Below are 17,959 nucleotides of genomic sequence, written 5' to 3' on the forward strand. Positions count from 1 at the left end.
GAGAGAATTTTACCTGGTTTGGAAGGCGCATCCCCTAGGACGTGACTTCCCTATTTTTATTATTTTATTAATTAATTTTTTATTCAATATTTTTTATTATTTTTATTTATATAAACAAATAAATAAAAATAATAATAAAAATTAAAAAACGTACGTACCTCTAGGGATGGCTTGGGACCTGAATCCGACGAATTCCGACCCGATTCGACCCAATTGAGTTGGATTTTTTTTAAAAATTTCGAGTTTTTTTAAAGGCGATGTTTGGGTCAGTCGGGTTCGGGTTTAGGATGAAAAATATTTGATTCGACCCGACCCAAAAAAATATAATTTTACATTATATATTTAGGAATAATTACAATAATACTCCTCTAAATATTATTTTTCAATTAAATCCCTATTTTTATTGAATAAAAATAATATTTATATTATTTCAAGTCGGGTCGTGTAATACCCTCAACCCGTACCCGACCCTGATACGAATTTGAGGTGTCATAATACCTTTTCAAAACTTTTACTTTTTGAAATGTCATGGAAATTTCAAACTGTTGAAAACATTTTTGATATTTCGATATAACAAATTAAGTTAAATGAATTTTAAGATTTTACAAATGATTTTACAATTTATATTCGATTCAATTTATCGAATATCCAATTATTACTCCAAGTCTTTGAAGATCAATTTTAATCCTTACTAAATGTGTAAAATTGTGATTTGTACTTAAACTATTTTTGAAACAATTTTCACAAAGTATTTTGAACCAAAATCAAGCCTTAAATCAATTTTTCAAAGGCATGCACCGATGCATCAATATCATGCATCGATGCATCAATGAATAAATTGAAACATCGAATGCATTCAATGCACCGATGCACTCTCCATGCATCGATACACTCTGATTTAATTAAAACATCGAATGCATTTGATGCATCGATGCACAAGACATGCATCGATGCACCAGGCTATTTTTCAAACATCGAATGCACTTCATGCATCGATGCACTCTTAGTGCACCGATGCACTAGGAGTCCAACGGTCAAAATATTAGAAATTTTACACTGATGCACCGATGCATAAAGGTCATGCATCGATGCATGAGACGCTCCCACCTAGAAAATTAATTGTTTTCACACAATAACGACTCTATTGACTCCACTAATCATCCCCAACGTTCAGAATTGATTCAAGGAGTATTTAAACAAGCTTAGAAGCCATTGATTAAAACAAGAAACATCAAGCAACTAGAATCAAGAGAGAATCAAAGAGAAAGCATCAAACCTCAAGTTTGAGCATTTCAAGCCTATTTTCATTCAATATTCATTTTGCTTTCAAGAACACATATTGTGCTCAATTGTATTCATCTTTGAGTGTTCTTTTCTTTGTTCTAGAATTGTGCAAACAATCTACCTTGTGAGGATTTCCTTGTAAGTTTGCAAAATTTGTATTGTTCTCTTTGGGAGAGAGTGTTCTCAAGAATTTGGGGTATAATTCTTGAGGGTTTGTAAGGTTACTCTTTGTCCTCAAAAGAAAGAAAAATTAGTGAATTTGTGGAAAATCCTTAGTGTGGATAGCTAAGGTAGTGGACGTAGACTTTGGTTGATAAAGTCGAACCACTCTAAATCGCTGTGCAATTTCTTTCAATTTTTGCAAAAGCTTCCACCAAAATTTTTAATTGCCAATTTACGCCGATTTCATCAATCGATTAACTCAATAATTGGCATCAGAGCCTAACTTATTTGAAGGTTTAATCGCCTCTTGAGTCGATTCGGGAAGAGTTATATCGATAATCAAAGTCATCAATGGCCTCCGCTTCAAACTTCGACTCCGGTCTCGATTCGATGTCCGTCAACAAGCCTCCTTTCTTCAATAGGGCTAACTATGCCTATTGGAAGAATAGAATGATGTACTTCATTCAAGCAAGTGACATGGGAGCATGGAATGTCGTAGTAGAAGGATACATCAAGCCTCTCACTCATCCAAGATTGTGGAGTGAAGGAGAGACAAAAATGTTCCAGCTCAACTCCAAAGCCATCCATATCATTTTCTGTGCTCTTGGACCAGAAGAGTATAGAAGAGTTTCTTCTTGTACAACCGCCAAAGAAATATGGGATAAACTTCAAGTCACTCATGAAGGTACCGATGAGGTAAAGAAATCTAAAATTAGTATTCTAACGCATAGCTATGAAAATTTCAGGATGAAACCAAATGAAGATATCAAAGCTATGACGGATAGATTTTCAACGATTGTCAATGGTCTCAAATCATATGGAGAGATCATTTCAAATGAAAAGCTTGTGAGGAAGTTAGTTTACTCCCTCCCAAAATCATGGCAATCAAAGAAGACGGCAATCAACGAGTCTAAGGACCTAACATCCTTAACTCTTGAAGAGCTAATCGGTTCACTCCTTACTCATGAAATGATGCTTGAAGATGAGGTGAACCTTGTTAAGATTGAAGAGACACCAAAGGAGAAGGAGAAGGAGAAGAAGAAAAATATTGGAGTTGCTCTCAAATCCACAAAAGATGAGAGTGATTCGAATGAAGATGACGATGACGAGGAAATGGCATTGTTTGCCAAACGGTTCAGAAAAATGATGAGACCTTACCGAGGAAGAAAATTCAAACGAAATGAAGGCCTCAAAAATGAACCAAAAGAGAAGGACCCGATCATTTGCTATGAATGCAAAAAGCCAGGGCATGTCAAATATGATTGCCCACAATTGAAGAGAAATGATCAATCAAAGAATAAGCACAAGGCTCATGTGCTACATGGAGCGATGAAGAAGGTTCCGATGAAGAGGAACAAGAAGTAGCAAACTTGTGATTGATGGCATTCGGGAAGATTCTAAGGTAACCTCTAACTCATCTGATTTTGATGATTTATCTTATGATGAGCTATTAGAGGAATATAATGGGTTGGCTTCGGATTATGAGAAACTGTTTTTAAAATATAAAAATGATGTTTCAAAATTGAAAAATGAAAATAAACTCATATCCAAAACCAACAATGATCTTGAAAGTAAAATCAAAGATTTGCAAATCAAACTAGAAGAGTTTGAAAAGAAAAATTTAGATTTGCAAAATTTACTTTCAAAGGTCAATGATGATCATCAAAAGAAAATTGATGATCTTAAAACTTCTTTTGATAAAGTTGGAACAGAACGTTTTGAAACTGGAGAAAATTCGAAATCCAACTTTGTTAGAAAAGTTTTAAAAACTACAATCATAGAGGTCCCCAAAGAGCCTCTAATGGAAAAATCGTTAGAAGTGTATGGGTTCCTAAACAACTCATTACTACTAAAGATAAGAATATCCTACACAAATGGATACCTAAGGGGACTAGAATTTTGGAAACTAATGAATATGGACCCAAAAGAATTTGGGTACCAAAAATTAGAAATTAATCTATGTTTGTAGGAAAATGACCATTGCTACAAGGCACGGGAAACAAATTCAAACTCATGGTACCTTGATAGTGGATGCTCAAGACACATGACCGGAGACAAAAGCCGGTTAATTAAGCTTAACGCCAAAAATGGAGGAGAAGTGACTTTTGGTGATGATTCAAAGTTCACATTGAAGGTATTGGTACTATTGGTAATACCTCTTCCATACAAATTAAAAATGTTTTATATGTGAATGGATTAAAGCATAATCTACTAAGTATAAGTCAATTTTGTGATAAGGGATTCAATGTCATGTTTGATATTAATGGTTGTAAAGTCATTGACATTGCATCTAATCAGATTATGCTTGTTGGTCATAGAATAGGAAACATACATGATGCATTTAGATTCTATTGATATGATTGATTTGTGCCTAGTTGCTAAGGATGAACATGATAGTTGGTTATGGCATAGGAGACTAGGACATGCTAGTATGAGTGTTTTGCAATGGCTAATTCAAGGTGATTTAGTTCGAGGGTTGCCTAAGCTTAAATTTGATAATGATAAAATCTGTGATGCTTGTGCTAAAGGAAAACAAAGCGAGTTTCTTTTAAATCCATTAATGACGTATCAACTAGTAGAGTATTACAATTGATCCATATAGATCTTTTTGGGCCAACTAGGACTACTAGCTTGGGTGGAAAACAATATGCATTTGTCTTGGTAGATGACTATTCTAGATATACTTGGGTTCTATTCTTAAGTACTAAAGATGAAGCATTAGAACATTTCATCACATTTTCAAAAATAATCCAAAATGAAAAGGGTTACTCTATAACTAGTGTTAGGAGTGATCATGGCACTGAATTTGAAAATCTTGGATTTATTGAGTTTTGTAATTCTAATGGTATTAGCCACAATTTTTCAGCACCTAGAACCCCTCAACAAAATGGAGTTGTTGAGAGGAAAAATCTAACTTTATAAGAAATGGCTAGAACCATACTTTGTGAAAATAATTTGCCAAAATATTTTTGGGCGGAAGCCACAAATACCGCTTGTTATGTTGTAAATCGAGTAATGATTAGGCCAATTTTAAAGAAAACTCCATATGAAATTCTCAAAAATAAAAAGCCTAACATTAGTTATTTTCATCGTTTTGGATGTAAATGTTTTGTTTTAAACAACGGTAAAGAAAACCTTGGCAAATTTGATGCTAAAAGTGATGAAGGAATTTTTCTGGGTTATTCCTTAAATTCTAAAGCTTATCGTGTATTTAATAAAAGAACTTTAGTTATAGAAGAGTCTATACATGTTGTTTTCGATGATAATCCCCTTCCGAGGAAGGATTCTTGTGTTAATGATGATGTAGGCATTATACATGCAAATGACGTTAAACATGACGTTGGAGAATCATCATCAAAGGAAGAAACAAAGGATGAGGAAACTCATGATCCCCTCGAGAATCCAACCCTTGAAGAAAGGGAAGTATCTTATCCAAGAGAGTACAACTATGTCAAGGATGGTGAAATTATAGGTGATCCATCTAAAGGGGTAACTACTCGATCTTCTCTTAGAAATATTTGTAATTATGTTGCATTTGTTTCATGCATAGAGCCTAAGAACATCAAAGAAGCATTAAAAGATGAACATTGGATTATGGCTATGCAAGAAGAATTAAATCGATTTGAGAGAAGTAAAGTATGGACATTAGTTGAATGGCCTAGTAATAAAACTATTGTAGGTACTAGATGGGTTTTTAGAAATAAGCTTGATGAAAGTGGTAATATAGTGAGGAACAAGGCTAGACTTGTTGCTCAAGGGTATACTCAAGAAGAGGGCATAGACTATGATGAAACATATGCTCCCGTAGCTAGGATGAAAGCAATTAGAATGTTATTAGCATTTGCATGTTTTCATGAATTTAAATTATATCAAATGGATGTTAAAAGTGCATTTTTAAATGGTTTTATAAAGAAGAAGTGTATGTGGAACAACCTCCAGGTTTTGAAGATTCAAATTTTTGGATCATGTTTTAAAATTGACAAAAGCTCTTTATGGTTTAAAACAAGCTCCTAGAGCTTGGTATGAAAGATTGTCAAATTTTTTAATTGAAAAAGGTTTTTCAAAGGGAAAGGTTGACACTACATTGTTTTTAAAGAGAAAAGGTAAAGATTTATTAGTAGTTCAAATTTATGTTGATGATATAATATTTGGTTCTACTAATGATGTTCTTTGCCAAGAATTTTCTAAGCTAATGCAAAGTGAGATCGAAATGAGCATGATGGGGGAGCTCTCATATTTCTTGGGACTCCAAATCAAGCAAAAAAAAGATGGCATCTTCATCAATCAAGCTAAGTACGTCAAGGATATACTCAAGAAATTTGGATTGGAAAATGGGAAACCCTATGCTACTCCAATGAGTTCTTCTACAAAGCTTGACTTGGATGAAGGAGGTAAATGTGTGGATGTTAAATTATATAGATCCATGATTGGTTCATTGCTTTATCTAACTGCAAGTAGACCGAATATTATGTTTAGTGTTTGCTTGTGTGCTAGGTTTCAATCATGTCCTAAAGAATCACATTTACTAGCTGTTAAGAGGATCTTTAGATACCTTAAGGACACTCCTAGTATAGGACTTTGGTATCCTAGAGACTCTAGCTTTAGCTTGCATGCCTTCTCAGATGCGGATTATGGAGAATGCAAATTAGATAGGAAAAGCACCTCCGGTACTTGCCAATTCCTTGGAAATATGTTGATTTCTTGGTTTTCAAAGAAACAAAATTGTGTTGCATTATCTACCACTGAAGCGGAATACATTTCAGCCGATAGTTGTTGTGCACAAGTTTTATGGATGAAACAACAACTTTTTTATTACGGAATTGAAGTAAGTACTATTCCTATCAAGTGTGACAATACTAGTGCTATTTGTCTCACTAAAAATCCCATCCAACACTCTAGAACTAAACATATTGAAATTAGACATCACTTCATTAGAGACCATGTCGCTAAGGAAGATGTAGTTCTAGAATTTGTTGATACTTTGCACCAATTAGCGGATATTTTTACAAAACCCTTAGATAAGGAAAGATTTTGGACACTTAGGAGAGAATTATGTTTAACTGACCTATCTTCACTTAGTGTTTAAAATAATTTTAGCACTTTTAATAAATATTGAAAAATGCTTATAATAATAATCTTTGATTGCATTCTTGCTATTAGTTAGGGGGAGTTTATGATTCTTAGTAAAAATTAAAATTATGTTCAAATATAGTTTAAAGATTAATTTGATTGATTGAACATAATTAATTTTTTATATATGAGTTGCCAATACCACTAGAGCCAAATAATTTAGCATTTTAAGTATTTAAAACAGATTTTTGACATTTTTGTGCTTAATGCACCGATGCACTTAACAATGCATCGATGCATCCCTTTGAATGTGCATCGATGCATCCGCATGATGCACCGATGCATGCCTTGAATGTGCATCGATGCACAAGACCATGCATCGATGCATCCGTCGGGTTTTGAGGTTTTAAAGGCTTCTCTTCTCTTTTGTTTCAAACCCTAAACCTCTCATACCACAACCGTTCGTCCCTCTCTCTCTAAAAAATTCATTCTTGCTCAAAATCAATGATTTTTTGTCGGATTACTCAAGTTTTTCATCTCCCAAACCTGCTTGTTTCATCAAATCGTGCAAAACTTCACTACATTCTACTCAATCCGAAATTTCAAGGTAAATTTTTCAAAAACCTCTATTTATTGATTTTTGATTTTAGAACTAGTTTTGGTTAGTTCTAGGTTGAACATTATATCGGGCATTGATTGTTTGATGATTATAAATTCGATTTTACAACTAATTTCATCAAAAACTCGCAAATTTTTCAAAAAAAAAATTAATTTTTGAAATAAAAAAAATTCGAAATTCTGGAATTAACTTTTAAATTTGATGTTTTTGATTTAATTATGTTGTTTTCATGAAAACTATACATCTTATAATTTTACAAACATTATTTTCAAATAGTTTTCAAAACTTTGCCCATTAGGATTCGGTTTAGAGAACCTTGAATTATTGAGGACTCAATTGAGTTTTGGGATTGATTATTGTACATACATATGTTTTTCAATTTGCAGGTTATATCCCTTATTCCGACTCCTTTACCATGTCCAATCCTAAACGCCCTAGGACTTATATCGTTTAAGGATGTTTGGATGCTTGAAATTAATATATATATATTTCGTTAAATTTTATTATTTTTGCATCATTAGACATATATGACCAATTATCCATTGCATGTTTATGAATATTGATTTATGAAACTAATGGCTAACATCTCTTTTGATTGTGATCTTAGCAGATTATAATTAATAAATCAATTGGCTTAAGTTTTTCAAAACATTGTTTAAAACGTTTTATAGAGTCTTTTTGATTTAACAAAAAGGGGGAGAAAAGATTTAAGATGTGTGTCATAGTAAGGGGGAGTAATATTTCAAAGTTGATTTCAAAAATAATTTTCTTAAATAAATTTTAAAATTTCCCAAGTGTTTTGTTATATCAAAAAGGGGGAGATTGTTGAAAACATTTTTGATATTTCGATATAACAAATTAAGTTAAATGAATTTTAAGATTTTACAAATGATTTTACAATTTATATTCGATTCAATTTATCGAATATCAAATTATTACTCCAAGTCTTTGAAGATCAATTTTAATCCTTACTAAATGTGTAAAATTGTGATTTGTACTTAAACTATTTTTGAAACAATTTTCACAAAGTATTTTGAACCAAAATCAAGCCTTAAATCAATTTTTCAAAGGCATGCACCGATGCATCAATACCATGCATCGATGCATCAATACCATGCATCGATGCATCAATGAATAAATTGAAACATCGAATGCATTCAATGCACCGATGCACTCTCCATGCATCGATACACTCTGATTTAATTAAAACATCGAATGCATTTGATGCATCGATGCACAAGACATGCATCGATGCACCAGGCTATTTTTCAAACATCGAATGCACTTCATGCATCGATGCACTCTTAGTGCACCGATGCACTAGGAGTCCAACGGTCAAAATATTTGAAATTTTACACTGATGCACCGATGCATAAAGGTCATGCATCGATGCATGAGACGCTCCCACCCAGAAAATTAATTGTTTTCACACAATAACGGCTCTATTGACTCCACTAATCATCCCCAACGTTCAGAATTGATTCAAGGAGTATTTAAACAAGCTTAGAAGCCATTGATTAAAACAAGAAACATCAAGCAACTAGAATCAAGAGAGAATCAAAGAGAAAGCATCAAACCTCAAGTTTGAGTATTTCAAGCTTATTTTCATTCAATATTCATTTTGCTTTCAAGAACACATATTGTGCTCAATTGTATTCATCTTTGAGTGTTCTTTTCTTTGTTCTAGAATTGTGCAAACAATCTACCTTGTGAGGATTTCCTTGTAAGTTTGCAAAATTTGTATTGTTCTCTTTGGGAGAGAGTGTTCTCAAGAATTTGGGGTATAATTCTTGAGGGTTTGTAAGGTTACTCTTTGTCCTCAAAAGAAAGACAAATTAGTGAATTTGTGGAAAATCCTTAATGTGGATAGCTAAGGTAGTGGACGTAGACTTTGGTTGATAAAGTCGAGCCACTCTAAATCGCTGTGCAATTTCTTTCAATTTTCTGCAAAAGCTTCCACCAAAATTTTTAATTGTCAATTCACCCCCTCTTGGCCGATTCCGTCAATCGATTAACTCAACACAAACGTTTATTTGAATTTAAGTGGTGAAACCCTTATAACAAAGTTAATATTAAAATTCATAACTCACAATGAAAATAAACACTTGATAATTTACATAAATGTAAAATAGTATGTTTACAAAAACTTATTATAGCATTATAATTTAAAAACCTTATGATATATGCCAACAAAATTACAAAATGATAAGAAATATATTGCTCAAATTATTCTGATTTGATATTATTCAAGTGTATGATGTCCTATCCTAGCTTTGATCCTCCGATCTCTTAGAACCTACGTGTGAAAACACTCACACGTTAAGTCGTTGACTTAGTGAGGCAATAATGAGTATAATAAACCATTTAAAAACACTTGCTTATTCAATCCACATAAAACATTTCATATTGAAATCAAGATACATTTCATGAAAATACATATTATTGTTAATCAATATTTAATTTATATCACTTTATTATTTTATCCCAACGTATATTAGTGAGAACTCAAGGTATCTGAGTATATTGAGGTTGTGCACTAAATGCAGTCACAATTGCTCTTATAATTTGCACCAAAGTGCCACGTAGAATATGCACCGAGGTGCCACATAGATTTGTCCCAAAGGACCACGTAGAATTTGTCCCGAATGACCACGTAGAAATTTGTCCTTAAGGACCAAGTAGAAATTTGTCCCGAAGGACCGCATAGAACCCTCGACTCTTGATATGCCAACTATAACTCTAATTATCATACATATACCTTGGGCTTTAACCATATAATTATTTTTCATTTCATTATTCAAAGTGTGTTTTATTCATGTAGAGTACATTCACATAGGGTATTTTCACGTAGAACATTTTCATATAAAACATATTCACATATAAACATATTCACATACCAATAAAATCAAAACAATACTTTGAAACTACACTTTATATAAAGCATCATAAAAATAATTCATAAAGTTAATAAAATAAATAAAACAATTTTCGATCGAAAACCTTCGAGGTTGGCTTATCGCAAGTCGTCCTCATATCTAATATAAAACAATAATTTGCACTCACCTTTGCCTCACGAAAATCCTAAACAAAATTATTTTTCTTTCGTTTAATCTCGTATTATGTTGATTCTTTCGATACGCTTACGATCCAAATCTACACATAGACATGTCCAATATCAATACCACATTTCCATTAACGAATAACCAATTAATGCTTACATAAATGGAATGAAAACTCTTAATTTAAATTTCAGACTGAATAGTATCGATACCCCTTCTACATTACCAATACTTTTCTTCTATGGTACCGATACTCACTTTGGTATCGAAACCATTTTGGAATTTCATTTTCAATTACAATACCAATACCTTACTCATGGTATCGATACCTCCACATCAGTATCGATACTACTTCAATCAATACCTATATTGTTCATCAAATTCAAACTTTTCCCTTCAATTTAACCTTATAGTATTGATATTGTTCTTCCAGTACCGATACTCTTGCCCATAATTTACCTATTTCACTTCGAATTTTACACACAAGTCACCTAATTCTCATACTTTTATCTCCAATCAAACCCTTGAACTTACTAACACTTATACCACACAAATTATATCCATTAATCCCCTTAAAACATCTAAAATTCTCTATAGAAAAGCTAAAAGTCATACTCATCATTCAAACATGTTCTTAATCCTTTCTAATGATTTAGATACCTTAATTAGGCCTTTGAAAAGTCAAATATGCCCTTAGAATTCAATAACTACTCAAATTTCATCAATTCCTTTAAAAACTCATTTTACTAATTCACCAATAAATCCTTAATCTCTTAGTTCTATTCATCCTTAAGCTTTCCTTAAGCTTCTATACCACTCAAGGCTTCAAAAACAACCCAAAAATGAAAGTAATAACCAACTTTAAAGAAACTTACCTTAACAATAGAGTCACAGTGGGAGAAGAAGAAGAAGAAAAGAAGATATCTTAATTGGCTCGAATAATAGTCAATTGGAATTATTTTCTGAAATAGGATATTTGCTACAATATAGTTTAAGACGCATAAACTACAACGCGACTCTAATATAAATTTGAGGGAGACACATGAAGTATAATGTGTCTCTCATATTTTTTTCATATTTTATTTTTATTTAAGTTTTAATGTTTAGATAAAAAAATGGGAAGGCTAAAATTGGGTATTTGGGGAGGGGGAGGCACTGTAATTGCTACATGTAGAGGGGGTCGCATGGTGATCCGGGGGAGGAGGAGTCGCATGGTGTTCCATGCGACCTTAGGGAGACGCGGGGAGCCCAATGCGACTTCATTGTGTATTGTATCATTTACCCCATTCGATCAAATAATCTCTCGAATACATTATTCGAACAATTTTTTTCTACTGCATTATTTCAAAAAATCAGCCCCTTTTGTGTGTCTCTCTCTATGTCCCTCCAATAAATTTTTACACGTGTACTTTTTATTTTATGACAACTTATACAATCTTCCAAAATAATTATTTTCTATTTTTCTTTATCTTCAACCTTTAAACCCAATAAAACATTTACCTTTTCTGCAACAAAACCGGTAAGAACAGTCTTCTATGAATATGAAACTATCAAATACAAACAAGAAAATATAAGCAGAGCTTACACAATAATATTAAGTTATTAACATCTTGAAAATGGATTCAAAATCCTGCCCAAGCCATCGATATTAAATAATATTCTCATCAAGTCCTGCCGGTTAGGCAGAAGAGATCTTATCATGTCTCCCCTCTTCACCATCACTATTACTTGAATAAGGCTCTTAAGTTTTCATCTATTTGATGGTGTCCCACTTGAATCGCTCTCGTTGCATCTTCTGGGTTCAAACTCTGTTGATGTTGCTACCTATGGTGTCCAGAAACAGTAAGTCCATGATGTTACACTGTCGGTGTCATCAGCTTCCGAGGATGAACACGAAGTCGGTTTTCTTTCTTCGCTTGTGAGTTCTCTCCATGATAAACGATGGATTTGTGGTTTCAAACTGGGTTTTTACCCAAAAATCACCTAAAAATAAATTATTCTCGATTAGTCATTTTTTCTAAATATTTTCCGATCTAACATATTTTTAGAGGAGAGAGAAGGAGGTGCGATTGGTGAAAAGTAACTTAAGAGGAAAGAGAATATAATTGTCAGATTTCCCCTCGGCATGTCCCCTAAAGAGAATTTTACCTGGTTTGGAAGACGCATCCTCTGAGACGATCCTTCCTATTTTTTATTATTTTATTAATTAATATTTTATTCAATAACTTTTTTATTATTTTTGTTTACCTATATAAAGACAATTAAATAAAAAAATTAAAATTCTAAAACGTGTGTACCTCTAGGGATGGCATGAGACCTGAATCCGACGAGTTCCGACCCGACTCGACTCGGGTTGGATTTTTTTAATAAGATTGGATTTTTAAAGGCAATGTTTGGGTCAGTCGGGTTCGAGTTTAGGATGAAAAATACTTGATCCGACCCAACCTGAAAAAAATATAATTTTTCCTTATATATTTAAGAATAATTACAATAATACTCCTCTAAATATTATTATTTTTCAATTAAATCCCTATTTTTATTGAATAAAAATAATATTTTTATTATTTCAAGTCAATTAGGGTTCAGATTTTATCTCAAACAGTCGGATCGAATTTGGTTCGGGTGGAGGGTTTATATTTTTATTATTTTTTAGTTGTCATTTTCTAAATATTTTATGATCTAACACTTTTTTAGATGAGAGAGAATGATGCACATTTGGTGAAAAATGCCTTAAGAGGAGAGAGAATATAATTGTCAGATTTTTCTTTGAAGACGCATCCCCTGAATAAAATTTTACCTGGTTTAGAAGGTGCATCCCTGTGATGCGCCTTCCCTATTTTTTATTATTTTATTAATTAATTTTTATTTAATAGTTTTTATTATTTTTTTAATTATATAAAGACAATTAAATAAAAAATATTAAAATTTAAAAACGTGTGTACCTCTAGGGATGGCATGTGACACGAATTTGACGGGTTCCGACCCGACTCGACCCTTATTCAAGTCAACAACTCCACATAATTCAAAGTTATATTAGAATTTCTCATGCATCCCCGACTGAAAAGTTACGATGGAAATGAGAAGAGAGAAACGAAAAAGAAAATTCGAGATCGAAAAGAAATTGAGGTTTAGAATGAAATTGAAAATTGTGTTACAAGTTTTAAAAGTTAAGGGACCTAAATGTAAGTGTCTAAAAAGTGAAGTGATCATATTGTAAATAATTGGGATTCCCTGCTTCAATGTAATCAAACGCAATTATTGAAGCTGCAAGGACAGTGTGAGAGCAAATGTTATCCGTTTATACCGAGTGGATCACCTTTTGTTTAGAAAAGTGCCAATCAACTATGCTTTACGACATCTCGAAAAAAATAAAGTGCCAAGACTTTATTTTTTTCTTAGTCGTCTTTGCTATCATGCCAAGAGAAACGCATGGGCCCATGCACAGACCAATAACTACCAAAAGAGTTATAATTTCTAAAGGAAAATTCGTCTTTTTTTACCAATCCACTGCTAGAGCACAATTACAAATTCCCATTATCCTTATTCCATATTTGCTTTTAGTGGAAGGGTTTTCTCTGAATTTTGCAGTAATTTCATAGCACAAATCCTTTGCCTTCTCAGTACTCATCTTCCAAACCAAAACCAAAAGCGCATCCTTTATTTTGGAGCAATTTCTTTGTGAAGCTTTGATTTCTTCTTTCTTGTTTTTGTTTCCCCTTTCCTTCCTAACAAAAATCAATCTCTAGATTGTGTTTGTGTGTTTTCAATTTTACTTGCTTGCATTTTTTCTCAATCATCAAATTCCAGATCCTCTCACCAGGAAGTCTAGTTTGATTTTGAAAGCCCCAAGTATTACCACAATCATGGGCAATTGCTTCTCGGTACAATGTAGTTTCGAAAATATCCTCATTCGTGGTTGGGGCTCCATTGTTGGACAGGCTAATTACATGTGCAAGCTTAAAGAAACTCTTCCGGCTTTGGCTGCTGCTCTTGCAGAGCTGAGGGCAAAAAAGAATGATATGCAACGGAAGGTTTATCTGGCCGAGCACCGACAACTGAAGCGACTCGAACAAGTTCAGCTATGGCTTTCGGAAGCAGAAAGTATGATAACAGAGGCGGAAAATTTGATTGCAGTCAACCCTCAACAAATAAATAACTTGTGTCTCGACGGCTGCCTCTCCAAGAATTGCCTATCTACCTACAAGTTTGGAAAAAAGGTGGCCAAAATGCTTCGAGACATAAGGGATCACATGAGTAAAGGAGTTTTTGAGGAGGTAGCAGAGACTCAGCCCGCTCCTCCAGTTGTAGTAAGACCTGAGGATCGGACAGTTGCTCTTGAATCCACATTCGACGAGGTATGGAGCTGCTTCCTGGACAAAGATGTGGGGATCATTGGCCTCTACGGCCTAGGAGGCGTTGGAAAGACAACACTCTTGACCCAAATCAACAACAAGTTCAGCACAACACCTAATGATTTTGATGTCGTAATTTGGGCGTTGGTGTCTAAAGATTACAATGTTGAAAAGATTCAAGACAGGATTGGTGGGAGAATTGGGTTTTCGGATGAATCTTGGAAAAATAGAAGTGTTGACCAAAAAGCTGAAGATATATATGGAGTCTTGCACAAGAAGAGATTTGTTGTATTATTGGATGATCTATGGGAGAGGGTGGATTTGAACAAAGTTGGGATTCCAGAACCAAGTCAAGAAAACGGTTCTAAACTTATCTTCACTACTCGATCTTTGGAGGTTTGTTTTGAAATGGAAGCTCGAAAGAAAATTAAAGTGGAGTGTCTGAAACCAGAAGAGGCTTGGAAATTGTTCCAAGAAAAGGTTGGGGATGAAACTCTCCACAGCCATCCAGATATTCCAAAATTAGCTCAAAAAGTAGCAGAAGAGTGTCGTGGGTTGCCTCTTGCACTGGTTATTATCGGTCGTGCCATGGCTTGCAGGACGACACCTGAGGAATGGAAACATGCAATTACGAAGTTGAAGCAATCCAGATTATCCAAAATGGAAAATGAGGTATATCCGCTTTTAAAATTCAGTTATGATTATCTGGATCCCACAATGAAATGTTGCCTCCTATATTGTTGTCTGTATCCTGAAGATTATCCTATTCCCACAAAGACATTAGTGGAGTATTGGTTTTGTGAAGGACTGTTTGAATCAGATAAAATTAGTGAAGCCCAGATGGAAGGAGATCACATTATCAACTCTCTTCTTAGGGCTTCTTTATTGGAAAGAGTGGATGAATCATTTTTTGGAGAAGAATGTGTGAAGATGCATGATGTGATCCGAGACATGGGTTTGTGGATAGCATGCGAGCCTGAAGAGGAAGAGAAAGAGAAGAGTTTCTTTGTAAAAGCAGGGGCTCAATTACTAGAGGAGCCAGATGTTAAGGCATGGGAAGGTGCAAAAAGAATGTCGGTGATGAAAAATCAGATTAAAGTTCTGAGAGGAACCCCTAAATGCCCTAACCTTCAAACTTTGTTTCTTAGCGAAAATAGCTTAGAGGTGATCAGCGATGGCTTCTTTCAGTTTATGCCTCATCTAATTATTTTGGATTTGTTGCGGAACAGTGATTTAGAAGGACTACCAAAGGGAATTTCACGATTGACTTCTCTAGAATGTCTTGATCTATCCGGAACTGGTATAACAGAGTTGCCAATGGAGTTGAAATCTTTGAAAAAACTGAAAATGTTGGAGTTGAGGAACATGTGGTCTCTCAGAAGAATCCCACAGAATTTGATATCTAGTTTTTCCAAGTTGCAAATATTCAGGTTGACTGACGTGGAGGCAATAGGAGGTTTCCCGAAGGAAGACAATGTTCTGGATGGGAATGATAATGAAAAGCTTATAGTGGAATTGAAAAGTCTGCAACATCTGAATATATTAAGGATACCAGAGATACAAAGCATGTCTGCTCTACAAAGTTTTCTAAGCCACCACTTGTTTCGATGCAGCACCGAAGCACTAGAGTTTACTTTTCAGGAGACAAATATGTTTAATGTTTTATGTTTAGAACACATGGAGCGTCTGGAGATGTTAGACATCCGTGGCTGTGGAAATATGGAGGAGATGAAAATGGAAAAACTGCATACCAGGGGTTCTCCGAGTACTAATTACACTTCACGCTTCCACACATTGAGGGAAGTTAGAATTTCTAGTTGTTACAAATTGAAGGACGTTACCTGGCTGTTTCTTGCTCCAAATCTAAGGTATCTTTGGATATGGCATTGTTCAGAGATGGAAGAAATACTGAGCGAGGGAAGACTCAGAGATGTTGCAGATGATGTGGGAATTCCATACCCTACACCATTTCTGAACCTTCTATATCTTCGTCTATGGGGACTACCGGAATTGAAGAGCATATACTGGGATGCCCTACCCTTCCCATGTCTGAAAAGTGTTTATATAGAGGACTGTCCAAAACTGAAGAAGCTTCCTCTCAACTCTGACAGTGCAAAAGGGAATCACATCACCATTAGGGGATTCCAAGACTGGTGGGAACAGCTAGAATGGGAGAATGAAGCCACTCGAAATGCTTTTATGCCATCTTTTGAAGCACATGTTTATTGAAGTGAAACAATGTCAATTTTTTATTTAGGGTAAACAAATATATATATATATATATATATATATATATAATTTATGTGTTTGAACTTGAAATTTAGTCAAATTATCAATACTATTTTTATTTGACTTGATTAATTTTTGGGTTACTCCGTTTTAGTACTTAAAACTTTTAATTTTTTCAAAACCATATGTAACGTTTAATTTTCATTTCATTTTAATACACACTGTTAAAAAACTAACACGTTTAGTACCTAAACTATTAGTTGTAGTTTGTTTTAGTACCTAAACTTTTAATTTTTTCAAAATCATACCTAACGTTTAGTTTTCATTTTAGTACTCGTCGTTAAAAATTTAATGTGTTTAGGACCTAAACTACAAACTTTTAATTTTTTCAAAACCATATCTAACATTTAGTTTTCATTTCATTTTAGTACTTTGTCTTTAAAAAATTAACGCATTTAGTGCCTAAATTATCATTTGTGATTTGTCTTGGTACCTAAAATTTTAATTTTTTTCAAAATCATACCTAACGTTTAGTTTCATTTCATTTTAGTAACTGTTGTTAAAAACTTACTGCGTTTAGTACCTAAACTATCAATTTTGGTCTGTTTTAGTACCTAAACTTTTAAGTTTTTCAAAACCATATCTAACGTTTAGTTTTCATTCTATTTTAGTACCATGTCGTTAAAACATTAACGCGTTTAGTACCTAAACTATCAGTTTTGGTCTGTTTTAGTACCTAAACTTCCAATTTTTTCAAAATCATACCTAACGTTTAGTTTTCATTTTAGTACTCGTCGTTAAAAATTTAATGTGTTTAGTACCTAAACTATCAGTTTTGGTCAGTTTTAGTATCTAAACTTTCAATTTTTTTCAAAACCATATCTAACATTTAGTTTTCATTTCATTTCAGTACTTTGTCGTTAAAAATTAACGCATTTAGTACCTAAACTATCAGTTGTGATTTATTTTGATACCTAAACTTTCATTTTTTTTTCAAAACCATATCCAACGTTTAGTTTTCATTTCATTTTAGTACCCGTCTTTAAAAATTTAATGCGTTTAGTACCTAAACTATCAGTTTTGGTCTATTTTAGTACCTAAACTTTCATTTTTTTTCAAAATCATACCTAACGTTTAGTTTTCATTTCATTTTAGTACCACGCCGTTAAAAAATTAACGCGTTT

The 17,959-nt window shown here is 33.6% G+C and overlaps 1 protein-coding gene across 1 annotated transcript; it reads left to right on the forward strand.

Annotated features, from left to right (window-relative positions):
• The first annotated feature begins 13,769 nt into the window (after positions 1-13,769).
• LOC120208547 (probable disease resistance protein At1g12290) lies at positions 13,770-16,798 on the forward strand. The gene has a single exon (XM_039207779.1). The coding sequence runs from the start codon at positions 14,058-14,060 to the stop codon at positions 16,773-16,775; it is 2,718 nt and encodes a 905-aa protein (XP_039063710.1). The 5' UTR covers positions 13,770-14,057; the 3' UTR covers positions 16,776-16,798.
• The last annotated feature ends 1,161 nt before the right edge of the window (positions 16,799-17,959 follow it).

This window comes from Hibiscus syriacus, unplaced genomic scaffold, assembly GCF_006381635.1.
Source record: "Hibiscus syriacus cultivar Baekdansim isolate YM2019G1 unplaced genomic scaffold, ASM638163v2 tig00016571_pilon, whole genome shotgun sequence".
Taxonomy (NCBI): Eukaryota; Viridiplantae; Streptophyta; class Magnoliopsida; order Malvales; family Malvaceae; genus Hibiscus; species Hibiscus syriacus.